The sequence below is a fragment of the Hypanus sabinus genome, chromosome 1 (assembly GCF_030144855.1).
Source record: "Hypanus sabinus isolate sHypSab1 chromosome 1, sHypSab1.hap1, whole genome shotgun sequence".
In the NCBI taxonomy this organism is placed as follows: Eukaryota; Metazoa; Chordata; class Chondrichthyes; order Myliobatiformes; family Dasyatidae; genus Hypanus; species Hypanus sabinus.
The window spans coordinates 154,846,431-154,874,025 of record NC_082706.1 but is presented as its reverse complement, the minus strand read 5'-3'; the positions used below and the strand labels follow the sequence as shown (position 1 = coordinate 154,874,025).

Below are 27,595 nucleotides of genomic sequence, written 5' to 3'. Positions count from 1 at the left end.
TGTCTGCGGACTCAAAGGCAGATTTTAGTAAGGAGCACATCTCTACATTCACCAAGGGCTTCTAATTGGGCTGGGAGATGACCATTCTTGTTGTATCAACATTGTCTATTCACTAACACATGTAGCCAGAGACAGATGAGGCATCTGTCAATTAGTCCATTCAAAACAGTCCTGAGGCATAGAGATTGCCTCATTAGATCATACAGTGATGGTCCACTTGACTGGTTTCTAGCACGATTAATTTGAATATTTAATGCTATCCATAATTACATAATCCTAAAATGATCCCTCACTCTTGCCATCATATATTAAATATTTTAACTCCTAAATGGGATAATATAGGGAGCTATTTCTTTTAGAGCAATGATCCTACTTAGCTGTACATATGGATTGTTGTCTACTCATACATCTCTCCCCCTCTTCCCCCTCTCCCCCTCCCCCCCATGAATACACCAGTTAAAGCCATCTCATGCATGTGTGCTTTTATTTAATTGATATGTAGTTGTACACAAATGGTATTTTGGTTTGCATTCTGTTATTAAATAATCTTTGAAGCAGTGTATTGCTTGTGTAACTGGTTCACCTTTCAGCAGTACAATGGATCACTTTCCCAACCAAATCCCTCTAACGGTCTTCCAAGATCCTCCCAGCTCTGCACTCTGCCACCCTCCCTATTCCTAACAATCATCCTTTTAAATTGGCCATTGTCCAGTTTCCCCTAACTACATAACCTAACCTCAGAAATATGGGTGCTACTGTTGGGCAATCTTTGCCCTAGCTTAACAATTCAAGAATTCAATTGACTAATATTTTATATTGTATAATTCCTGTTTTGATCAATATAGTGAATAATTTTTAAATAAGCAAGAAGAAACTGTAGACATATATTGAATACAAGTTTCAACATTTGACAAAGAGATAAAAGTGTACTTTTCAAGATATATCTATATCTACAAACGTGACTTGCTATTTTAACAATGTGTAAATATGTTTATATTCAGGCCAAATTTACTCCCTTCCAATAACCATGTGGTTACATAATGCACATCCTCTGAATCCTCCGAAATGTTTTGTGAAGGGGCTACCAATTCATTACCAAAACCATGGGGACCTTTTGGATAATGTCAGCGTGAAGTCTTCAGGTTACCTGTGCAATTGGCAATATGTAAGCAAAACTCCATGTTCTTTGCTTTACACATTTTCTCCAGCATTTTGTATGTGTTGTTCAGAATTTCCAGCATCTGTGGAATTTTGTGTGTAAATATAAATATTTAATTGATTGTTTAGAAGAGAAGATGAAGTTTTTAATAAAGCATGTTTTACTGTAGTAAATTTCTTGTAGGATATCTAACATTTTATTTGAATGTGAACATATACTGTGATCACTCTATGCCGTAACTGGACGAGCAATAAAAGATTAATGGAATCGATAGAAATTTAAACTTTTTTATTATGTATATTTACCCCTACCTCGTTCAGCCATTCCTCACCATTCAATGAATGCTGTGGTACAGTTGAGTGGAAAATTTCCCTCAGTTACTGGTGGGGAGTTCAGCAAGGTTGTTCTCGTTGGATACCTTGGGGAGTGCAGAGCAGCAAAGCCAGCAAATTCAGTATTTCTGTGTTTGTCCCAAACTTCTTTATTATTACTGCTGATGTTTCAGCATGCAATTGACAGCATTTCCCTATCCTTTTGAAATATAACATCCATCCTTTTGTACAAGAGAAGTAGCAGGTTTGGTATTTCTTTGAATGCTTATCTTTGGAAGTCTTTAACCTCTGTGACAGATTATTTCAAATATGAACCTATTTTGCGACAGTTTAAGTATTTAATGGAAATGATATAAAAGCTTCTCTGATAAAACACGGGTTTCTCTAAGTTCTAATGAGCACAAAGTTGGAAGTGCTGTTATAGATAGCATTACTTTGGAACTCTGTTACTTTAATTAGGAAATAATTATGATAATATCAAAACTACATTTTAAATGGGAGAATTAAATATACAAGTTTGAAGTGATTTTAATAGTGAAGTGATGGTTGGGATGTAAAAAGAAAAAGTTCAGATCTAGACAGCAAACATCCTTTTAACTATGATCAAAAACTAAAATAGAACATGTTGCAAACACTCAAGGGAAAGGCAGCGTCTCTGGAAAGAGAAAGAGTTAACATTTCAGGTTGAAAATTCTTTGTCAGAACCGGGAAAGAGAGAGCAACTTAATTTTAGATTGCAGACATTATGGGGAAGGGGTGGAGAAATGTCTTTGGTAGAGTGATAAGTAGTTCATTTAGATTTTCTTTTTTCTATTTACTGAATAGTTTTGCTTTCTTTAGCCAAGATCTCATTTGGTGGGCCTTATTGAAGAAATAAAAGCATCATTCGTGAATTCCTTACGTAATTCACCAAAGAGTGTAGATTCACAAGGTACAGTATCATTTTACTGTCAACATTTTAAAATAATTTTATGTTGCACGGTCTTAGAAAATGTAATTTCTCAGAACATATCATGTTTCTTTGTGTCTGGATGAAATGCCATTTTGTTTAGCTTTATTATTTTCCCTTTACTGGTTGTATACACTGTACATCTGGTCCCTGTTCAAAAACCAGTACAAAGTTCAAAACTCCATTCTGTTGCATTTTTCTACCATCTTGAATAGATGAATAAATACAGTATTGTGGCGACCCATTTCCTGGCACATCCGAACCGGCTCACAATTAGATAGCCTACGGGGGTTTGCGAGCACAGAGCTTTGGAGCCTCTGCGCCACGGGGGGCAGGTTGAGGGAGGCTTAAAAGTGAGGCTGAGGATTTCGAATAAAGTTTTTTCCTTCGACTGCAGTTAACGACTCCGTGTCGTAATTTTAGCGCAGCGTGTAGCACACCGCTACAATTGGTGACCCCGACAGTCCAAACGATTTTTGGACCAGAAATGACCGACGCCGCCTCTGTTCATGCGGTTTCGTTGAAACTGCCGGGTTTCTGGACACAGCGACCGAACCTATGGTTCCAGCAAGCCGAAGCCCAATTCCATGTTCGCCAGATCACCTCAGAAGACACCCGCTACTACTACATGGTGAGCTCCCTCGACCAGGACACAGCGGCCCAGGTCGCGGAATTCGTACAGTCGCCCCCGGCAGACGGCAAGTACACGGAATTCAAAGCCCTGCTCCTCAGGACTTTCGGACTCTCACAGCGCGAGCCGTTTACTGCACCTGGATGGCTTGGGCGACAGACCTCGATTGGCTTTAATGAATGAGATGTTGTCTCTGGCCGACGGACACACATGCCTCATGTTTGAGCAGGCATTCCTGGAGCAGCTGCCCGAGGACATACGCCTGCTGCTGTCCGATGCGGATTTCAGTGACCCCCGGAAGGTGGCAGCACGGGCGGACTTGCTGTGGAACGCCAAAAAGGTGAGCGGGGCGTCCATCGCACAGATCTCCCAGCCACGCTCCCAGCAGCAAACCAGTCCAGGCCCGGCCGCAGACCCTGCCAACCCCCGGCCCAAGGAACACTGGTGCTTCTACCACCAGCGGTGGGGCGCAGAAGCCCGCCGTTGTCACCCACCCTGCAAGTTCCCGGGAAACGCCAGGGCCAGCCGCCGCTGATGGCTACGGCGGCTGGCCATCAGGATAGCCTCCTGTATGTGTGGGATAGAAGGTCGGGACGCCGGTTTTTGGTCGATACTAGTGCCGAGATCAGCGTTTTACCTCTGACGTGTTACGACACCCGCAGCAGGGCACCGGGTCCCCCCTGAGGGCCGTGAACAGCAGCACATTAAGGACCAATGGCACCCGCCAGGTGCAGCTACAGTTCGGCTCCAGCCAGTTCACGTGGGACTTTACACTGGCTGCCATAGCCCAATCGCTTCTGGGTGCGGATTTTTTGCAGGCTCACAGCCTACTGGTCGACCTGCCCAGGAAGAGACTGGTACACGCCGAGACCTTTCAGACGTTCTCCCTGGGTGCAGCCCAGTTGCCAGCCCCTCACCTCGGCTCCATCACGCTGTCCGACAATGACTTCACCAGGGTCCTGGCGGATTTCCCATCGCTTCTGGCACCGCAGTTCACAGCGGCCATGCCCCGACACGGAGTACAGCACCACATCCCGACCCAGGGACCACCCCTCCACGCCTGCGCTCGGCGGCTTCCCCCGGACAAGCTCCGACTGGCGAAGGAGGAGTTCCAGAGGATGGAGGAATTGGGGATCATCCGGCGGTCCGACAGCCCATGGGCCACACCCCTGCACATGGTGCCCAAAGCGACGGGAGGCTGGAGACCGTGCGGCGACTACTGCAGGCTGAACGAGGCTACCACACCGGACCGCTACCCTGTGCCGCACATTCAGGAGTTTGCAGCAAACCTGCACGGCGCACTGATCTTCTCCAAGGTAGACCTCGTCCGAGGGTACCATCAAATCCCGATGCATCCTGACGACGTCCCCAAAGCGGCTCTCATCACCCCGTTTGGCCTTTTCGAGTTCCTCCGCATCCCATTCGGCCTGAAGAATGCCGCACAGACGTTCCAGCGGTTAATGGACGCGGTGGGACGGGACCTGGACTTCGCGTTCATCTATTTGGACGACATCCTCATAGCCAGCAGCAGTCGTCAGGAGCATCTGTCCCACCTCCGTCAACTCTGCGCCCGACTGAGTGAGTACGGTCTAACAATCAACCCCGTCAAATGCCAGTTCGGACTCGATACCATTGACTTCCTGGGCCACAGGATTACTAAAGACGGGGCAACCCCTCTGCCCACTAAGGTAGATGCGGTCCGCCACTTCCCCCGACCCACCACGATCAAAGGCCTTCAGGAATTCGTAGGTATGGTCAATTTCTACCACCGCTTCCTCCCTTCAGCTGCCTGGATCATGCGCCCCCTGTTCGCCCTGATGTCGGGTCCGAGCAAGGACATTACCTGGGACGAGGGGTCCGCCGCCGCTTTCGTTCAAACAAAGGAAGCTTTGGTGAATGCCGCAATGCTAGTACATCCCAGAATGGACACCCCTACCGCCCTCACAGTGGACACATCTAACACGGCAGTTGGTGGGGTGCTGGAGCAACTCATCGCAGGTCGCTGGCAACCCCTGGCGTTTTTCAGCAAACACCTGCGGCCACCCGAGCTCAAGTACAGTGCTTTCGACCGGGAACTGTTGGCGCTCTACCTGGCAATCCGGCATTTCAGGTACTTCCTAGAAGGTCGGCCCTTCACCGCATTCACGGACCACAAACCGCTTACCTTTGCGTTCACGAAAGCGTCCGACCCCTGGTCGTCCCGCCAGCAATGCCACCTGTCCTACATCTCTGTATACACGACAGATGTCCGGCATGTCTCGGGTAAGGACAATGTCGTGGCGGATGCGCTCTCTCGCCCTACCGTTCATGCCCTTTCCCAAGGGGTAGACTTTGAGGCACTGGCAGAGGCGCAGCAGGCGGATGAGGAGATTCCGAGTTACAGAACCGCAGTCTCCGGTTTGCAGCTCCAGGACTTCCCCGTAGGCCCGGGTGAGAGGACCCTACTCTGTGACGTCGCCACCGGCCAGCCCCGTCCCGTCGTCCCGACAGCCTGGCGGCGCTGTGTTTTCGACTCCGTTCATAACTTGGCGCATCCCTCCATCCGGAGAACTGTCCGGATGGTTTCCAGCAGGTTCGTTTGGCACGGACTCTGCAAACAGGTCAGTGAATGGGCCAGAACGTGCATGCACTGCCAGACGGCCAAGGTGCAGCGGCACACCAAAGCCCCACCGCAGCAGTTCCATCCCGCCCACCGGCGTTTCGACCACATTCATGTGGTTATCGTGGGTTCCCTGCCAGTGTCGCGCGGAGCTTAACTAAATGAAGTAGTCCATTTACAAAACAGAAAATCCAGAAACAACAAGAAAACATTGGCCATCTGCTCTCCTCTCTCGACCAACTCTCTCACGATACAGCAAGCCCAGTCAACCTCCTTCCTTGGAGCCCGGGATTCCGGTGCCCGAACATTTTGCTGTATCGCCAACCAGACGCCACAACTTCCTATTCCAGTACATCTTACGCTTCGAGCTCCAGCCATCTCTGTATTCTATGGACTGAGCCAAGATTACCTTCACCATCTCCTGTTGACTGGGTGAGCTCTGACCAGGGCCGCACTAACTGGGACCATAACACCACCACCTGCAGTTAATGTGAGGAATTCACTGCTGAGGTGCACCAGGTATTTGACCATCTGGAAGGTGGAAGGGTTTCAACGTGTCGGATGCTTAACCTGCATGAAGGTTCACACTCAGTGCTGGGGTGCACCAAGGAGTTCAGGACCCTCGTGGCTGGAATGCAGAAGCTCCTGCTGGCCCATCACCATCACAGCCTCTCAGGGCAGCTGAAAGATGAGCTGTCTACCTGGGAGATGCCCACCGACCTTGAATGTCCAATCAACCTGCCCTTCTGAATTGACAAGCGTCTTATGGAATGAGCCTCCAGATCATCAGCCAGAACCCCAGTTCAATTCCCAGAACCATTTAATGCTCCAGGACCCTTATCTTCAAAGCCTACAGAACCCACAAGCTCCCTTAAGCCCCTCAAGAGTGTGAGTGCCTGTGGAGAAACAAATTGTGCACTTTTTGCAGATCGGCCAATTACACACCCATGAAATGCCCACTACATCTGGGAAAAAGGCACCACCAGGTTGAGGTGAGAGGCCTTCTACCCCCAGCCTCTCATTTAGGTACTTTAGCCTCACTCTTCCTCTCTCCTCCTCTACTCCTGTACGGCTCTTCACACATGGGAGGCTCTGGTGCATTTCAGCACAGCAGGCAGCTTTCTGGACTGTGCATGCAGCTTGGACTCCCTACCAAACACATCTCTTATCCTTTCTGCATCCTGTCCATTGAGGTCTGGGATGGTCAGAGTGTGCACATGGCCTGTGCACCTGAGCATCAGTTCCTCCTGATCAACTCACCCAATACTCCTCTTACCTTGGATTAACTCTGGCTCTTCACTCATGACCCTCATTTTGCCTGCTCATTCAGTTCACTACTGATTTGGGGACCTGTCTCCCGGACCACCTGCCTGCAACCTCAGCTGTCTTCACCCCATAAATCTGTGGAATGAGAGGAAACACTCAATCTCACCAATCTTCCACAGGAGCATCACAACAGCCATCACCTTCAGTGAAAGAGGAGCCACCTCTCAGACCACACCCTTCCTGGGCATCACCTCTGCCTGAATTCATTTGTTCTCCCTCTCTCCTCCTGAGACTTGAGCCATAAATGTCTACATCCCTGAATTGCTCCAGCTTGGCTTCATTTGACCATCCTAGTGCCCAGACAATACAGGATTCTTCTTTGTCAAAGTCTCTATCCCAACAGGCCTCTATCCCTGCATCGCCTACCCTGGACTCAACAAAATCACCATTAAGAACAACTACTCTCTCCCCTTGACGGATAGCGCTTTTGAAGCACCCCACAGGGCACAGATCTTCATCAAACTGGATCTACGGCGCACATACAACTTGATCCACATCCGCCGGGGGTATGAGTGGAAAACAGCGTTCATAACACCAACTGATTAATTTAGGACTTTCTAACTGTCCATCCATTTTCCAAGCCTTCATTAACGAGATTACTGAGACTTGCTACACAGATACATGTTCATCTACCTCAATGACTTCCTTATCTTTTCCAAGGACCCCAAGACCACATCTGTCATATCCATTCTTGTCTCCTTGAACACCAACTGTTTCTCTAACTGTGTAAGTTAGAGAAATGTCAGTACCACACCCAAGTCATTTATTTCCTGAATTGTGTTTTTGCTGCCTAAGGCGTAACCATGGACCCAGAGGAAGAGCGCACCACTTGTGGTTTGTTATTTTGCAATTTATCAGAAAAATATTATTTACTGCTCAATCGTCTCTGCTGCACTGCTTTCGTAACAAGCTTCCTCTACACTTCCTGACACCTTAGGTTATCATCAGATAAATTGTGATCGAATTAAAGGGTGGAGTGGACTCTAATTCACATGTATAAAGAAATTCACATTCTGATAAAGAAGGCAGATAAAAGCATTTATAAAGGCAAAGAGTGACTACATGAAATAGGTTTATTTAGAGAAAAGGTCAGGGTTTCTAAAACCTATTTATTGCGAAGAAAAGATTTATTACATTCTAGAATGTGTTTCTTTTTAATGCTAAAGCCAAAAAATACTTTTCTTCGGTATTCACTAAAGAGAAGGATATTGAATTGTGTAAGGTAAGGGAAACAAGTAGGGAAGTCATGGAAACTATGACAATTAAAGAGGAGGAAGTACTGGTGCTTTTAAAGGGATGTGTAAAGGGGGTTTCTTTTTTTTCTTTGTTACTGTTGGGAAAGGGTTTCCTTTTGTTAACTAGCAGGAATGCTAATTTACTGATAACGAGAATGGTATTCCTTTGTAAACCAAATGGGGATTAATGTTCTTTCTTCTGAGTCTGTAAGCTTTTGTTGACGGGCTTTTGGGCAGATCGGCGCGAGGGGGTCGAGAGAGAGGACACAATGCTCTAAGCTGGGCGAGGATCAGACCCCAAAGGGGGGTCCGAGGCCGGGAGATTCTCCGAGGAGGTGGGGGATGAAGCTAGATGTGCTTGGTTGACCACTCGGAGGGTCCTGAGCTGTTTGGAGAGTCGAGGAGTTCGGAGGGGATCGAATGGTGGCCAGAAGACTTCAGTAATTGAGCTCCAACGGTTGTGCACGAAGTGGTTTGGACTTTGATAAGTTTGGCGCCTTTTCTTTAATTTTCTCTTCATATATACTGTATCGTTATTAATCACTTAGTTATAGTAACCTTTATAAATTGTACTCATTTAATCGCATGTGGTGTACTGTCTGTTTTTGGGCGAGGCGGGGACATCACACAGCATCCACACCAGCTGATTACCCAGTTTGGCGGGGCCAAAGGCTGCTCCCCCTAGACAAGAACGAGCTGAGCGAGCCTGAGGCGACCCAGGGGGTTACAAATATAAATGCGGATAAGTCTCCAGGTCCTGACAGTATATTCCCTAGGACCTTGTGGGAAGTTGGTGTAGAAATAGCAGGGACTCTGACAGAAATATTTCAAATGTCATTAGAAACAGGGATGGTGCCAGAGGATTGGTGTTTGCTCATGTGGTTCCATTGTTTAAAAAAGGGTTCTAAGAGTAAACCTAGCAATTATAGGCTTGTCAGTTTGACGACAGTGGTGGGTAAATTAATGGAAAGTATTCTTAGAGATGGTATATATAATTATCTGGATAGACAAGATCTGATTAGGAACAGTCAGCATGGATTTGTGTGTGGACTGTCACGTTTGACAAATCTTATTGAATTTTTTGAAGAGGTTGCGAGGAAAGTTGACAAAAGTTGAGGAAAGTGGTTGTTGTCTATATGGACTTCAGTAAGGCCTTTGACAAAGTTCCGCATGGAAGGTTAGTTAGGAAGGTTCAATTTAGGTATTAATATTGAAGTAGTAAAATGGATTCAACAGTGGCTAGATGGGAGATGCCAGAGAGTAGTCGTGGATAACTGTTTGTCAGGTTGGAGGCTGGTGATTAATGGTGTGCCTCAGGGATCTGTACTGGGTCCAATGTTGTTTGTCATATCCATTAATGATCTGGATGATGGGGTGGTAAATTGGATTAGTAAGTATGCAGATGATACCAAAGTAGGTGGTGTTGTGGATAATGAAGTAGGTTTTCAAAGCTTGCAGAGTTTAGGCCAGTTAGAAGAGTGGGCTGAAAGATGGCAAAGTTTAATGCTGGTAAGTGTGAGGTGCTACATTTTGGTAGGAATAATCCAAATGGGACATACATCGTAAATGTAGGGCATTGAAGAATGCAGTAGAACAGAGTGATCTAGGAATAATGGTGCATAGTTCCCTGAAGGTGGAATCTCATGTGGATAGGGTGGTGAAGAAAGCTTTTGGTATGTTGGCCTTTATAAATCAGAGCATTGAGTATAGGAGTTGGGATATAATGTTAAAATTGTACAAGGCATTGGTAAGGCCGAATTTGGAGTATTTTGTACAGTTCTGGTCACCAAATTATGGGAAAGATGTCAACAAAATAGAGAGAGTACAGAAGAGATTTACTAGAACGTTACCTGGCTTCAGCACCTAAGTTACAGAGAAAAGTTGAACAAGTCAGGTCTTTATTCTTTGGAGCATAGAAGGCTGAGGGGGGACTTGATAGAGGTATTTAAAATTATGAGGGGGATAGAACGAGTTGACGTGGATAGGCTTTTTCCATTGAGAGTAGGGGAGATTCAAACAAGAGGACATGAGTTGAGAGGGGGCAAAAGTTAGAGGGTAACACGAGGGGGAATTTCTTTACTCAGAGAGTGATAGCTGTGTGAAACGAGCTTCCAGTAGAAGTGGTAGAGGCAGGTTTGGTATTGTCATTTAAAGTAAAATTGGATAGGTATATGGACAGGAAAGGAATGGAGGGTTATGGGCTGAGTGCAGGTCAGTGGGACTAGGTGAGTGTAAGCATTCGGCACAGACTAGAAGGGCTGAGATGGCCTGTTTCCGTGCTATAATTGTTATATAGTTACTTTCCTATTTGCACCAATAAATTTCAGTAGCAGCACTTCTTATTTTCCTGTGGAAGAGATTTGGAATGATATATATTAAAACACAAGGAGGTGTAAGCATGTAAAGCGGTACTGTGTGTTGCCAACAAAGAGAACCAAAGGAAAATGTAACAATGTCTTGAATTGTCTTTCAGCACATCTTGCTCAGGTTTCGCATGCTTCATCTCTTCGGGCAAGGTAAGGCCCTGAAATGGGTGACATTGTTTTGTAACTTTGTAAAACTGTCTGTTATCACAGTAGAAGATGTAATGTCAAGGAGTCACACTGCCCAGAAACAGGCCCTTCAGTACGTATCATCCACGCCTGACTCTTTTAATCCCATTTGGAGTAACACCACACAAAATGCTGTTGGAATTCAGCAGGTCTTTGAGCATCTATGCAAAGGAATAAAGAGTCACCATTTCTGGCTGAGACCCTTCATGAGTTCTTCCAGCATTTTGTGAGTGTTACCCTTGACTTCCAGCATCTGCTGAATCTATGTTTGTGGCTTTTAATCTTATTTCCATGCCTTGGCTTTTTCCTGTCTAAATGTCCCTTAAATGCTTATATTTTTATTTAAAAGGTAGAATATTTAGTTATCTGCTATTCCAAAGTACGCTTAGCATAAAGTGAAAGTTAAGATCTTTCAAAATTGTTAATTTGTCAGGAGGCTGCAGTTAACTGCAGATTTTTTGATAATCACAGTGCAATAATAACAAGGGGATTTTTTGTATACAGTCGGCCCTTCTTATCCGCGGGTTCCACATGTGCGGATTAAACCAACTGTGGATCGGGAAAACCCAGATGTTCTCTCTCTAGCACTCGTTGTTTGAGCATTGTTCACCTCGCGTCTTGTCTACAGACTTTTTTTTCTTGTCATTATTCCCTCAACAATACAGTATAACAACTATTTACGTAGCATTTATATTGTATTAGGTATTTTTAGTAATGTAGAGATGATTTAAAGTACAAGTTTACCCGCTATCCAAAAGTAGAGCGCTCCTATGAAACCTTTCGTAAGCCGAAATGACGTAAAGCAAAGAAGCAATTACCATTCATTTATATGGGAAAAATTTTTGAGCGTTCCCAGACCCAAAAAATAACCTACCAAATCATAACAAATAACACGTAAAATCTAAAATAACACTAACATATTGTAATTGCAGGAATGATATAATAAATACACAGCCTATATAACGTAGAAATAATGTATGTACAGTACAGTTTCACTTACCGGAATCTGGAAGGTTCACACATTTTCCTATCGTACAGTTCTTTGTAAGTGCTCAAAACATCCTTCAAACCTGCCTTAAACCTTCGTGCCCTTTCAAAGTTAAAGTCATACTTTTCTGCAATCGTTGCAGCACTGTCAGTCATAGCGAAAATCTCACGCAATTCAAAGCTGTGGCGGCTTGAACCTGAGTGTAGTTCCTGGGGAAGGAGCTTGGTGGCGCCACTCTTGCTGCTTGGGGTGCGTGCTGCCTCTATAACAGCTCACTGCAAAACAAATGCTGTACGCTATTTTCACTTTTCGCCTTTTTTTGTAAATGCAAAAATCCTCTTTGGATTTCTTTCAGTTAGCAAAAACAGGTACTAATGTAGTTCTTTCATAAAAGCGAAGTGACGTAAGGCAAACTCTCGTAAAGCGGGGGATACCTGTATACGGGAGGATGTGTGTAGGTTATATGCAAATACTATGCCATTTTATATAAGGGATTTGAGCATCCACTTTTTTGGTCTCTACGGGGGGGGGGGGGGGGGGAGGTCCTGGCACCAATACCCCATGGATAAGGAGGGCCAAATGTATTTCTTTAAATAGTAGCAGTCTAAGATTTTTTGTTTTGAAAACTGAGACAATTTGGGAAGCTGGGATGTTGGTTGGAACATACATGTTCTCTGCAGAATAGACAGATTGACTGAGTAATACAAAATAAAGGTCTAAGCTGGCACTATTGGTAGGATGTTGAAGGCCAATGCAACATTTATTGATAGGCAGCTTCCATTATAAATGTGAAAATGAAAATTAATGAGGGGAAATTGGTCAGCTTTTATACCAGTATGAGGTTGATTTTATGTATTAGCTGTTGTATTTATTTTGAACACAATAGCAATTAGAACTTTGTCTTTCTTTTTAAATCTTTTTATTGATTTTAAACAAACATAAATGAAACATTGAGTACAAAGAGCTTGAGAGTACATAATTAATAGGTTAAGGTATAAATACAAATAGTTGATAATCCATATATAATAACCTCTCAAACTCATAGTGGTTACAGAAAATGGAAAAAAATAAGAACCCCCTCCCAAAAAAAAAGCGAAACAAAACCTAACCTATAATGGGCCATTGCATTATATCAAATATACACAGTCTGCAATAACTCTGCACCTCTATCCAAATAATTAAAGATGATAAGAATAAGGTTTAGGAAAAGTCAGTTTAACTGATATGAAAATATTGAATAAATGGTCTCCAAGTTTCTTCAAATTTAACTAAAGGGTCGAAGGCAACACTTCTAATTTTTCCTAAACTCAAACAAGAAATAGTTTGAGAAAAACACTGAAATACAGTTGGAGGATTAATTTCTTTCCAGTTCAATAGAATAGATCATCTAGAACTTTGAAATAAAACAAAACCAATGGATTAAGATCAAAAAAGGATCAAGGAGTCATGAAACCAGCCTCTCCCAAGTGACATGTTAGTAATTTAATATATTGAGGCTAGCAATCAATGATCTGGAGTAAAAATATTCACCTTTATCTTATTTCTTGTGGTCCAGGAACAGCCTGACCTAAACACATCCCACAGTGATTAGAATTGTGATCCTCCCTTGTGCTGTCATAGATCAGACAACCTGTTCCTGCAGTCTATGTTAAAGATATTCCTCCCCAATGCTGGGTCTCTCAATCAAACTGACTTCTAGACACAGAAAAGCTGTCAGTAATAAAATACTGACATAACCTGTAGTTTTCAATTATCCAGCCCATTGTAAACATAAACCTGCAATTTTGTACTGTTCCTCGTTTCAGCTGTCTGCTGAATATCTCCATCCTGCTTTGGTTTTATTCCCATAATTGAATTTTATTTCACAGAGTGTTTTTTTTTGTGTGTCTGACAAGCACAATAACACTAAATTTCTGCCACCACGGAATTTCAGACATAGTACAATTTCCAACAATTCAGTCAGCTGTTGATATGACAGTAATTATTGAGGCTTTCTTTGTGTCTTTTGTGTGATTGATCGTTCCATGAAGTAGAATTTAAAGGTTTTAGAACTCTAACGACATTATAAGGCTGGGTCACGTTTTTTGCTAAAATTGAAGAATTGTATGGAGTTTTTTGTGGTGGTACTGAATATCTGGATATGATTTTATTTCTTGTGCAGTTCCAGTCTGTTATCTGTAAGGCCACAATATGAAGCTCAAAAAGGAAATTCTGGTATGTTTTCCTGTTCTATAATCCAGCAGTTGTCTAAATCATATCTCATTTCATAATACTACATTTCTGTATGTAACTATTAAAATAAAGCTCTGAATCTGAGAAATAAAATATTTTGCTTTACTTAAATATTTAATTCGTAACCACAATGCTCTAATTTCCATTCATTCTGATGATAGTTTGTCTGCAAAGTAGTTAACAATTAATAAACCAGGTTAATGAATTAGTTATCACCAGTTCTGTTTTAGGAAAAACTGCACCTAGTGATGTTTGATTTGATTGAGTGATTTCAAACAGTCTTTAAAAACAACTCTTTTACAAACATTTTCATGGGTAAATGATCAAGTGGTCGAGTGACAAGGACACCCTGTAGCAGCAGATGAAATAAATGTGTTTGTATTTGAAAACTGCCATATATTTTTGCAATGCAAAGAATATTTATTCTTATTACAGTGCAATGGAGTTAAGACTAAATACAGCTGGTTGGATGAAGTATTTCTATCAAGACATTGAAAATGGATCCTATACTCCAGAAATTAGGAGCAGGAATAGGGCACCTGGCCCTGAAGCTTGCCAGTATCCCATTCAATATCATCATTGCTGCTCTGCCCCACTCTCCTTTGCTATCCCAGTTCTCCTATCAGTTCCCCATTCTTTTAAAATGTATCCATCTCTGCTTTAAATGTCTTCAGTGATTCAACCTTCACAATTCTCCAGGATACAGAATTCCTGAGGTTCATCACTCTATGCGAAAGAAAATTCAAACATACATAATTTAATAACTATGTGCCCCCTCCCCAGTTTAAGATTATTTGACTGGTGGAAACATCTCATCTACCTTGTTACCCCTCCTTAGCAATTTGTGTTTCAATAAAATCATTGTAAATTTCAAAGAATGCAAATCCAACTCTTTAAACTCTAATGATAGGAGAACTCTCTCAAACCAAGAAGTACCCTTGTAAACCTCCCTCTTTTGCACCACTTCTGACAATGTGGTGTCCACCTCCTTTGGACCATCGTACTTTCTAAAATAATGGAACTAAAGTGTTACCCAGCTGTAACCTTGCCAGTACACTGTGCTTTTGTAATATATGTTCTTATTCTGAACTACAAACTCCTTGTGTGGCAGTAGAGGCCATTTGCCTTCTTAATTACTTGCTGTACAAGCCTGATAGTTTCTTGTGATTGAAATTACTTATTTGAAATCCCTCTCCATTAAAGTAGAAGTCTGTCTTTCGATTCCTCTTATCATATGTGATCTCACATTTTCCCTTATGAAAGTACATGCAAAGTAGGGCCACAGTGTTTAGCACATAAGTGCATGCACTGAAACAAGATCCCTGCAATTACCCTCAAGAACTAGGCAGAGCTTGCAGCAAGCTGAATTATTGCTGCCTTATAACCAGTGGGATGTGAATTAGTGCTTATCTATGAATGATACAGTACAGTGGTGTCATAAAATTGAGCAAAGAGGGGATGCAGGGTTTTCTGGTACAGTTTCTCTCACCCACTTTCCCCCAAAAATGTGGGCTGATTAAATAAAAAGGAATCAAGTTTGTTTTAATAGGCTGCAAACCAATGGAAGGAACACCAGTGAATTATCTAATGTAATTCCAGGTATTGAAAGAGATTGTATTCTCACATCTTCCGCCTTCCTAAAGGAGGGTCTCGGCCCAAAAAGTCAACTGTTTATTCACTTGCATAGACGCTGCCTGACCTGCTGAGTTCTTTGTGTAAGCGGGATAAGTTTTAACATACTTTTGAAGTTAATCTTTTATAGCATTATCATCTATATCAGAAAATATGGCCTCTCTGTTCCCCTGCTTTATTTTGGTGTTGTGGGTTCTTTTTGCTTCTCTCTAGTTTATAGTAATATTAACAGCAATATATAATAGGAACATAACCATAGTAGGCAAAGTGATGAGGACAGGAGCTTTGTCAAGCTATAGGACTTCTAATATGCTGTCAGAGAAAAGTAAGATGGTATTCAAATCCCATTAAGGTAGATTGTGAAATTGAATTAATACAACTTAAATAAAAAGAATCAGGTAAGTGGTTGAATGGTTGTAAAAACCCATCCGCTCACTTAGTCCTCTTTGCAGACGGATTGCTGGTTACCGTGTCTGATACAACAGCAGAAACCATTGATGCTACTCAGTTCATTTATCACTCTTGTGTGAGCAGGTTCTTATCTCTGCTCTATTGCTACTCCCATTGAAAGTAATTTAGTAATTTGTAATGTAATAAGACTTTAACTGTAACAATTCAATCACCAGGCTTTCTTTGTAATCTAAAGTAATATTTTGGTTAGGAGCATTCATCTGTTCATTTTAACCTCTCAAGCCATTCCTTAATTCATCTTTCTTGACTAAAATCAATGCTTATATCCATTTTCTTGGGCTTGATCTGGACTTCGTTAGAATCTGTGGATTCTTATGTATCTTCACTGGTAATCTATTGTATAAAATGTTTTCTATAATATAATTTTACTTTTATTTTATCTTTCAGAGGTTCATTGTATTGCAAAAGTGTCACCGTTTCATTCTGGGGAGAATGCTTCAAATAGTTCAGGGAAGAGATCTTATGAAACACAGCTGATGGCTCGGGGGATCAAATTATCACAGCTCCCTGCAAAAGCTTCTCCTGGTAAGGGTATACATTCAGTTGGTACAGTATGTAATGGGAGCTGTACACCTCACAAAGAATGAAAATATAAAGACGCTTTCAGATTATTCTTTGGTGAGCGAGTTTGCCGGAAGCATTATCCATGAGATACAAAACCTGAGGGATAATTTTTCATTTTTTTGTCACAGTATATTCATCCTTCCTTTGGGGGGGGGGGGGGTTAGAACAAAGATGGGCTTGGTGACCTCTGTTTCAAATGTTGTTCTTCTGGAACACCGTGCCTGGTACACACTCTGAGGCACGTCAACCTGCTGTATTTCTCTGAGCTTCACAGTCCTTTTTAACTTGAATGCATTCCTCCTTTTCACATGGCTTACTGATAATGTGCACTGAACTCATTATTATTTGGTTCAGAGGAGAGCAGTGTGTATAATAGGTAAAGAAACTTCTGTTGTAAACCTGCTATTTTGCTTTATCTGGTGTAGTGTGTAATATCTCTGCTATTCCCTCATTCCTTTCCCACCCTTCCATTTCTATTAGTTAATTTTGGATCCTTTAGGGACTTTGTCATTCTATTAGAAGATTTAATACTAATACTTTCTCTTTTTCTTACTTCCCATACCTTCCCTTCATTCTACAATTAATTCGTCTGATCATCCCCTTTGCCCTGAGGATAGAGATCTATTCTGTCTTTGTTCTCATCACAAATACCCAATGTTGCCATGTTTTTATTTCAACTTTGTAGTATTTTGTTTTGAAATTTACAGTTCTGCTGAATTGAAAAGAAAGACAACATTATTTTTAGTTTTTGTATTAGCTTGTCTAACTGAAGGATTGGGATGATTGTCTTGCAATAAATCTGTGTACAGTGCACCTTTGTCTTAGTGGATAGCATTTTTGCCTCTGCTCCGAAGTTTGCTGTTTCAAATCTCATTCCTGAACTGAGGTTGTGATGCTGCATGGTGACAGTGCGCTCTTTTGGATGAAATAATAAACCAAGGACCCAACTATTCCCCTAGGTTAATATAATAATATGCTCCGTGACCTCATTTTGAAAGACACCAGGCCACTTAACCCTTCTGTGCTAGCTAATAGTTTTACACGATCAACATTCTGGAAAAAAAAAACAGATTTCCTGATGGTTATCGCTTTGCTACTTATGGAAGTTCAAACTGTGGAAATTATTCATTATAACATTATTCTCTGGCTAGGTGTGAAAAGGTGTTTTATAAAAGCACATTGATTTCTTTAATTTTGCTTACACTGGAAGATCATTAAGAGATGTGGAAATGTGGAACGAACTTGACTGTCCCCTTTACAGTAGTTTGACTAGTTGGTCCTATTGCCCCAAGCTGCCACACACCAGCTTACTGTCAATACCTTCTGCCTTTGTGTTACTGCATGGTGGTGTTCATGTAGTGTGTATGAGAGGAAAGTTACCGACTGACTACGTGGGCATCATTGCTAACAGACTCCCATGAAAGGCGTTTAACTCTCGTGCATGATATTTTCACTAATCTGCAGTTTCCTGATGACTTCAGTCATTACCACTTGGTGACCCTAAACATTAACTCATTTTCTCTTCCTGTAGGTACAACCTGACCTGCAGTATTTTTGTTCTTGTTTTAGATTTGCAACAAATGCAGATTTATTTATTTTTTACTTCCTTTAAATTGTTCTCTTTCCAAGATGCTGCGTGGAATATTTCCAGCATTTTCTATTTTTTTGTATTTATATTTATTCCAGTTTTGATAGTTTTAAGTGCTCTGTCCTTGCCTACTTCATTAAATAGATGAATAGGCAGCATGGTAGCATAGTAGTTAGTACAACATCTTATAGCACCTGTCGTTAGGGTTCAGTTACCATCACTGTCTATAAAGAGTTTGTATTTCTCCCTACGACCACTTGGGTTTCCTCTGGGTAGCCCGTTGTCTTCACACATTATAAAGACGTACAGGTTAGGGTTAGTAAGTTGTAGGCATGCCATGTTGGCGCGGAAGCATGGTGGCGCTCACAGGCTGTCTCCAGCACGTCCATGGACTGTGCTGGTTGTCGAAGCGAGCCATGATTTTCACCATGTTTTGATGTACACGTGACTAATAAAGCTTACCTTTATCTTAAATAGATCGTGTAGCAAAGAAGAAAATTGATCCTGTAAAGCAAGCTGTAGATCTCTTTCATGATTTGCATATTGACAAAGTGGCTAACACGTTTGACTTGCTAAAACCTCCCCCAAAAAATCAAGGTAAGTAATCAGCTTGAAATTACATGTTTAAAATAAGTAACTTGCTTTTTCTTAGTTGACCTGGTACTGTATTTCCGTACATTACTTGGTGGGCTAGGAATTCACTTAGATAGAAGTTTTACTGTGCTGCTAGGTACTTGAAGCACGTAAAAGTGATTGTTAAAGGCAGTCAGAGTTTTCATGTACTGTGGTAAAATCACTGTGTAAATCAGACAGGTATTGAGTCCACTTGGCATACTGTACAGCAGCAATGTTATTCATTATACAGTGCAAATTTGGCGCCAGAGTTGTAAAATTTTATTGCCCATTGTCTTGCATGAAACTGTAGCACCTTTGAACGCAGGAGTAGGCTTTACTTGAAGGTAACATTCCTAGCCACTATCTTACTTAAAGTGGTGATATTAAAAGCCATCAATGAGAATATATACTTCAAAAAAATCATTGAATGTACTTATCAATTATTATACTGCACTACTAGTCTCAACCTAGTATTTATGAAGTACAATGTGCAGTGGTCTTCTGCTGCTGAAAAGGACAGCCAGAAAGAAATTGTGAGCAGTGTAGATGGATTCACGTAAGGCACTGTACTCTCTGACTGATCATTTTTAGCAATACAACAAAAGCAGAAATATTCTTTTTTCATTCTGAAAAATCCACCAAATTTCCAGGTGATCAAAGGATCCTGGGCAATTCTGTCCTATATTCTTGCATAAGACTAGAATTATGGTGTAAACAAGTTTAACTTTGTAAAAAATAATGCATCCAGGAGTGAGATTGTTAGTTGGCTATAACACCAACTTTACCTTAATGTGTTTCCATTTACATAAAATACCCTTTGTTTTAAAAGAGATCAGAATATTTATTGAGTATACTAAGTCAAGTAATTGATTAGAAATGAGGTGGAGTGTTGGACTCACAGCATTTCGTCTGTTGTATTGCTAGCTAATTTAAGAGAATAAACAGCAGCAATGTCTTCAGCTAGGAGGAGGGAATTATTTTTCTGTGACAATGCTATGAGGAAACAATAGTTGCAAATAAATAATATGCATTAAATCAATCTTAGTCACTTAGAACAGTGAGGTTATTTGATTGACAGAATTGTAGCCTCTGTCCTGGATGGGAATACTACTGTCAATGTTTGCAGCCTATAATGAAAACTGATCTTTAAAATAAATGTGCTCAAGAGGAAGGATGCAGTTACGGATGTTTCCCACATGCAGTCTGATAATACTAAATTACACAATTTTGACTTTACGTTTGCTTTACTTCCTGAAAATATGGCTGATTTTACATTTTCTTCTGCTGGTATTGAATCAGGTTTGACTTCACATCGTACTCAGAATACAAGCTTGTATGAGGACAAACGGAAAGTGCTGGTACTCAACATTCCTGCTGATTTACCAGAGCACAGGATGAAAGATAAACTTGTCATGTTTTTCCAAAGCTGTAGAAATGGTGGTGGGGAAATTGCTGACTTTCACTATCCAAATAGGAACGCAAGATCTGCCGTTATCACCTTTGCCGATGCCAAAGGTAAGGTAAAGTAAGGTTTGGGTGTACTTTAGATTATGTAATATGTTTCTAAACAGTAATATAGACTCTACCTTTTGTACCCAGCCATATGATTTTCTAAGCATTATTTTGCATTCAGATTTAAAGTTTGCAACACACCATCAGTGTTAAACCTATCCCTGATCATAAAATAACTTCATAGTTTTGTAGCCCAAAGCAGCTGAAGGAAGGAAGGAAGAGGGGTGATCAAATTTGGATGCAATCTGCATGGACAGTAGTTTCATACCCACCCAGCCTAGTAACCAGCACATGCTGGTTGCCAGTTTAAAATTTAATTGAAATGCTGTGCATTTCTGTTACTTTCTAAAACCAGCTGATGTAGTATTAGCAGTGGCCAGGTAGATCGTGTGGAGTAGGGAGGTCAAATGAGCTGGTGAATGAAGGGTTGCAGTTTCAAGATTAAAGGGTGAAATCATGATTTTTGAGGTTTGGGTCAAGGCACCGAGGGGCCTAATAGCAAGGTAGTTTCATGGTCACATCCATCTGGTATGGATTTCGGGTTAACAGGAGCTTATCTACGGAAAATAGCGCCTATGGCAAGCACTGAAATTGTGCCAGACCAAACATCTGACTCCCATCTTTTAGATAACCTTACCATAATATCAGCTCAAAAATATGAGTCAAGCTTGTTAATCTTTTAATTAACAAATTATGGCACTACATGAAAATTATAAATGCACCTTCCTTGCTTTCACTGATGCAAACTGGTCTATGATGTGATCAAAGTCAGTTTTTTCAGTTTATTCTCTTTCTGCACTCAGCAGAGCAAGATCACAGAGTCTGCCTTGACTCACAGAGGCTCTCAAATATGAAAGTTTAAGTTCTAACTTGCTGAATGATGTCTCACGGCTGGCGATGGAAACTGCGATGGTTAGCATTATCTGAATAGCAATGTGAAGATTGGGGAAGACACTTTCATCTCCATACTGAACAATAAATTCAAGAAGCTGTTCAGGCCTTGATAGCAACATTCTGCAATCCAAAATTTCTTCATATTGCTGCTGTCCATCAATATCAGAGCTGTACAATTCGCCCAAGTCTTTGCACTTCTTCTTTAGGTCACTAGTGTCGGTGCTGTAACACAGTCCGTCGACATCGAGAAGGAAACCAAACTTGGTGTCAGTGTTGTGCAAATGAGCGAACCTTTCGTCCATTTCTCTGACGATGGTCGTGTTCCCTTCGAAACTCTTTCCATTTCCTCCTTAGCTGTTAACCCGGCGTCTCTCAAGTTCTCATCAGCCATTCGTTTCTTTCTTCTCTGAAGTCTCTCAACTTCAATATTTCATTCTTGACAGAGACCGACTTTTTCTTCGAATGACTCACTGACCAACACTTCTCTTTCATCATAAAAATGATCTCAGAGGGCTTTCTAATCCAGGTCAGCATCATGAAAGTTCATGCTAGGATCCTGCCGCCTCTTTTGAATACAGTCAATGCGATTGAGTATTTTGTTCCAAAATCCTAGCAAAATCAGAAAATTGTAACTCAACATGCGGTTGTACAGCTGCCTTGCATCACTTCTTGTTTCACTGGTCTCATTTTCATTGTCTATCATGTCCTGGAGAACTTGAAGTATCTCTTTCTTTCTATTTCTTTTCACTGTGTGATGCATTCCCGAAGATTCTTGGCATTTTCATGAACACTGATCCTTTCAGGTGCTTTCCACTGGTTGAATCCACTTTCTTGCTCCAATGAGGATTGATTGTCTGACCAGGAATAGAGAAGACAACAGATACAAAATGCAGACTTTTTTGAAGAGGAATAGACCAGCCATGAGTGAGTCATTTCCTCACCATGACCATTTCCCAATTTCCTTTTGAACCATTGAGCGGTTATTTGTTGGTAAGAAAGGCCCCTCACTGTTCTGGAAATACTTTGAACCCAGCTTTATTATTTCTGTTCTCAACGCATCAGGCAGAATTGCTTTTCCAATATCCTTGTCAAACTTTAGAAGTCCAATGTCATGCTGTTCACTTCTGGTATGACAGTTCGAGGCTCTTTGACACCATCCAGTTCACTAGGTTCAGTGTCATCAGGTTCAATCTCGTCAGGTAAAATCTTGTCAATAAACTCAACATCACCACCACCACCATCGTCTTCCCCTCCTGTCACGTCCACATTCTCTGTGGCAACCTCATGCTTAATCTTGTCATACTCTGATTTATCTGACTTGACTTCCTCCTCGGCTTGTGAAGCATTTGTACTTGATCCACCTTTGGATTCTAACAAACTTGTAGCAGGTGCAGGTGACTCCATGGAATGTGTTGAACTACTTGTTCCGGGCTTTTCAAAGACGGGCATGAAGAACTTGCTCGACTTCTTGGCATCCTCCACCTCCAACTTCTGTCTTTTTTGTCCTTCAGCTCCACTTTCCTTCTTCTTCGTGAAGAAACGTATCATGGTCTTCTTACCCAATGCTCTGAAATAAGGCCATGCTAGTGCTTCTCACCCATGATAATCAAAGGCAGATCATACATCTGAAGAAAATGCTTTTTTCGCTATCCGAGGTTGGCTTGTCTGATTTTAATAGGAACTGCTCAGTGGTGCCCCCTTCAAGTGGCGCCCAGGACACGTGCCATACCTTAGATACACCACCGGTGCTTAGGTCATGTGAATTAGTAGAGTGGAGGCTGCACTTAGGAAAGGGAAACCGTGGTAAGAGCTTTTTGGACCTCTTCATGGGTTTTATGTAACCCTGCTTCAGCCTAGGAAAAACTGGGCAATACAGTCATGTTCCAGTGTTCTATACTATGTTCTGTTTTTGATCAAATTTCCTCGTGTTACACACATAGCATTATGGTATGTGTAAGAATTGCAAGAGCCTTGACCTCAAATACAAAATATGTATTCTAATAAAAATGACCTCATAAAAATGTAATCAAATGTAACCTATTTACTGTTGAGGCCAGAGTATAGGCATGGGCCAGCTCAAATCGCTGCTCCATGAGGTTTACTTGTCTCCACACTAAACTTCAACTCCTTACTCCATGAGATTTACTCATCTATGCACCGAACTGTGGCTGTGGCCTGCAGCTATCACATTGTGAACTTCAGTTCTGAAAGCTATTTTCTTACTTTTATTGTTTGTATGTCTTTTTTCTTTCTGCACGTTGGGTGTTTGATGGTTTTCTTTAGTTTTAATGGGTCCTATTGAGTTTCTTTGTTTTGTGGCTGTCTGTAAAAAGATAAATCTTAAGGTTGTATAACATGTACATACTTTGATAATAAATGTACTTTGACTTTAGAAATTGGATAGTTACACAATAAGGTTGAACAAAAATGTGCATAAATTATTTCATTTTTTTATTCAGTTGCAGAAAGAGTTGTCCAACAAAGACACCATTTATTCACTTATAATAATAAGATTTCTCCTGTGGAGTTGAAGTTTTATGATGAAAATAGAGTTTTGGCTGAAAATGACAGTGGTAAAAATATTTCCACTGTGGGTGGTGTACATAACGCCCAGAATTGGGTAAGTACTTTGAATATTGACATACTGATACATGTGGGCTAGAATTATAGTTTACCTCAGTTTATTGGGTTTTAACACCAACTACCTGCCTTGCAGATGCAATGTGGAGAGGCACATTGGTATAAAGCATTATGTGATAGTTTGAAATGTTTTCTTTTAATCATAGTATTTTTTTATTTGATAGCAGGGATTACCACCAAGACCTATTGATCCTTCAAAGAAAAAATCAGACCTTTTTCAGCAATTACTGAGCACAGAAAACCAGAATTTCTGTGTTGAGGATGTGATGGAAGTTGTGCAGTCTGGTTTAAATTATGAATCGGCTTTGCGGTATCTCTCTCATGAATGCCCCATTTGCAGCGAACACGTAATCTTTAGCAAGGTATATAATGTGCGGAATTTTTTATCTCTCTTTTTATGACTGTCCTTTGGCTGGGGTGAAGTGCACTAAACTTTGCAATATTTATCACCCAAGTATTACACTACCACCTCAGCCAGAACTGATACAGAATATTTCATTTCTGACCTGGTGTTTTATGTTATGGCAGAATAAAATCTGCTTTTTATGAACTTGGCAACATAATTTGGTAATACTAATTATGAGTCAATGCTCCCTAGTGGGTAGTATACAGTTCGTCAATACAATGCTAGAAATTCCTTTAAAGTTACAAATTTTTAAATAATTCCAGGTTTTTGCCCTAAGTAATCCATTTTGGGTATCTGTGTGCCTATGACCTTCTGACACTGATCTTGAACTTTTTATCCCCTTATGTCTGACTTCTCTTGGCTTTCATCCGTGAACCTCTGTGTATTTCTTCACACTTACTGATCCAGTAGGACATTGGGCCCACTACTATATCCTATCCCAATCCAGATTTTATTTCTGAGTTGCTGATCCTGGCAAGCCATCTGAGATTATCCAAAAAAAAAATAATGAATATATTGCTTCTAACTTTCTTCAGATCAGAAATTAATATATTGAACAGAAAGAGCTAGCACACCAAATTCTGGACTTTAACCTAGCTCCTATGTCCTGCATTATAAAACTGCCCATTTCAAACCACCCACCTTTTGCCATCCTTAAGACATTTTAAAAAAGCTTATTTTCCCTTTTACCCCAACATATTGTTGTACCTGAATCCTTGCCGATACTATGTAATGAAAAGCAGTCATTGCTATTAAAATTTATAGTGGAACTCAAATGTAATTCACTTTGTTTCAATTTAAAATGTATATATTGTGTGGATGCTTTTTCTCAGTAGTTTATCTTAAATAGAGTGAGCTAGATAAATGTGGTTTATTGCATAAATGACATAAATTTAAAACTTTACACTTTTATTTTTAAAGGTTGTCACAATGACTCACTGCAACTGTTCTTTCTGTGAAAATTGTTTTAAGAAATATTTCTCATTAGTCATAAAGGAACAAAGTATTGTCAACGTTGTTTGCCCAATATGTAGGACCCCAGATCTGCAAAGCCACCATCTCCAAGAGAATATCACAGAGTACTTCAGTTTCTTGGACATCCAGGTTAGAGTTCTAAAACCTAAGAAAAACGAAATTGACGTAACAATATTATTGCAATCATTGAAATGTGGTTGAGTGAAGGGCACGAGAAGCATGTTAATGTTCTGGACGAGTTTCAGATGTGGTGGAGGGGGAACAAGAAAGTAGGGGTAGCTGCACTCTGATAAGGGGGTGCAGCTCAGCAGTGCACGGGGAGGACGTTCTGGAGGGATTATCCAGTGAGACCATGTGGATTGAATAAGAGAGAGGGAATGACGTTCTTGGGATTTCACAATAGACCTCACAGCGATCAATATAAAATTAGAAGAACTGACATGTGAACACAATGCAGATGGGTATAAAAGCAATAGTTTATAGTATTGGGAGTTTTTAACATCCCCATTTATTCATTCATGTTGCCTAATGGAAAGGGTGCAGATGCAGCAGAATTTGTTTTTCATCTCAGGTAGTCTTTGAAACAATGTAGATAGTCATACCAGACGGAAGCCTTAACTGATGTGGTGTCAAGAAGTGAGACCAGGCAGGTAGTGGAAATGTTGCTTGGGAAACACTTTGGAAATAGGGATCGACTATAATCCTGTAAGTTCCTAGGTAGTTACGGCAAAGGATAAGGTTTGTACTCAAGTTTTGGTCCTAAGCTGGTTTGAAAGGTGAAAAAGAATATCTGGCAGAAGTAGATTGGGAACTGATGCTGAAGGATAAAGCATCATCTGACGAGAAGGAGTCTTGTTCAAAGTAAATTTATTTTCAAATTATATATGTGTCACCATATACAACCCTGAGAATGATTGTCTTGCAGGCACACTCAATAAATCAGTAGAATAATAACATAACCAGAATCAATGAAAGACCATAGCAGCTTGGCATTCAACCAGTGTGCAAAAGAAAAAAATATGTAAACACAATAAGAAAGAAATAATAATAAATAAATACTGGTATGCAAAAATAAGCATATTGAGAACATGAGATGAAGAGTCCTTGGAAAACGAGTCCATAGGTTGTGGGAACATTTCAATAACGGGCAAGTGAAGTTTTGGTTCAGGAGCCTGCTGGTTGAAGGGTAATAGCTGCTCTGAACCTGGTAGTGTGAGTGCTGAGATTCCTGTACTTTCTTCCTAATGGCAGCAGTGAGAAGAGACAATGTTCTAGGTGGTGAGTGTCCCTGATGATGGATGCTTTCTTGCGATAGCATTTCGTGCAGAAGTGCTCAATGGTGGTGAGGTCTTTACTCGTGATGTACTGAGCCATATCCATTACTTTGGCAGGACTTTCTGTTCAAAAGCATTGGTGTTTCCATACCAGGCTGTGATGAGGCCGGTCATTATACTCTCCACTAGGCATTTGACAGATACATTAACAGGCAGGGAATAAAGGGATATGAGCATAGTTGAAATTGGCATCCTGGTCGGCACAAACATTGGGCTGAAGGGCCTGTCATGCTGTGTGGTTCTATGTAGGCAAGGTTATCAAAGACACTTATAGAAGTTTGTCAGTGTTTTAGATGATATGCTGAATAATTGTAAACTCCTAACAAAGTAGAGGTGCTGCCATGCTTTCTTCATAACTGCATTTACATGCTGGGCCCAGGACAGGTCCTCCAAAATAATAACACAGAGGAGTTCAGTTGCTGACCCTCTCCACCTCTGATCCTCTGAGGGCTGATTCATGGGCCTCTGGTTTCCTTCTCCTGAAATCAGTAACCAGCTCCTTGGTCTTGCTGCCATTGAGTTGGAGGCTGGTGTTGTGAAAACACTCAGACAGATTTTCAGTCTCCCTCCTATATGCTGATTCATCATCAACTTTGATTGGGCCTACGAAAGCGGTATCATCATCAAACATGAATGTGGCATTGGAGCTATGCTTAGCCACAGTCATAAGTGTAGAACAGGGGCTAAGCACACAGCCTTGTGGTGCACCTCTGCTGATGGAGATGATGGAAGAGATGTTGTTGGCAATCCAAACTGACTGGATTTTGCAAGTGATGAAATCATGGATCCAATTGAACAAGAAAATGCTGAGGCCAAGTTTTTGAAAATTGTTGATTATTTTTGAGGAGATAGTGGTATTGAATGCTGAGCTGTAGTCGAAAAAGAGCATCCTGATGTATACATCTTTGCTGTCCAGATGTTCCAAGGTGAGTGAAGAACCAATAAGATAGCATCTGCTGTG

The 27,595-nt window shown here is 41.3% G+C and overlaps 1 protein-coding gene across 2 annotated transcripts in view; it reads left to right on the top strand.

Annotated features, from left to right (window-relative positions):
* Window positions 1-27,595, top strand: part of LOC132399241 (uncharacterized) — a 73,449-nt gene that overhangs the window by 19,764 nt on the left and 26,090 nt on the right. Inside the window, exons 4-13 of one of the 2 annotated variants that reach the window (XM_059979438.1) lie at window positions 1,002-1,165; window positions 2,332-2,422; window positions 10,705-10,747; window positions 13,933-13,985; window positions 16,494-16,631; window positions 18,736-18,855; window positions 20,173-20,388; window positions 23,739-23,899; window positions 24,087-24,281; window positions 25,247-25,429. In XM_059979438.1, coding sequence (XP_059835421.1) covers window positions 1,002-1,165; window positions 2,332-2,422; window positions 10,705-10,747; window positions 13,933-13,985; window positions 16,494-16,631; window positions 18,736-18,855; window positions 20,173-20,388; window positions 23,739-23,899; window positions 24,087-24,281; window positions 25,247-25,429 — 1,364 coding nt within the window. Of the gene's footprint in view, window positions 1-1,001; window positions 1,166-2,331; window positions 2,423-10,704; window positions 10,748-13,932; window positions 13,986-16,493; window positions 16,632-18,735; window positions 18,856-20,172; window positions 20,389-23,738; window positions 23,900-24,083; window positions 24,282-25,246; window positions 25,430-27,595 lie in introns of both variants that reach the window. The other variant, XM_059979429.1, reaches the window with a different exon arrangement.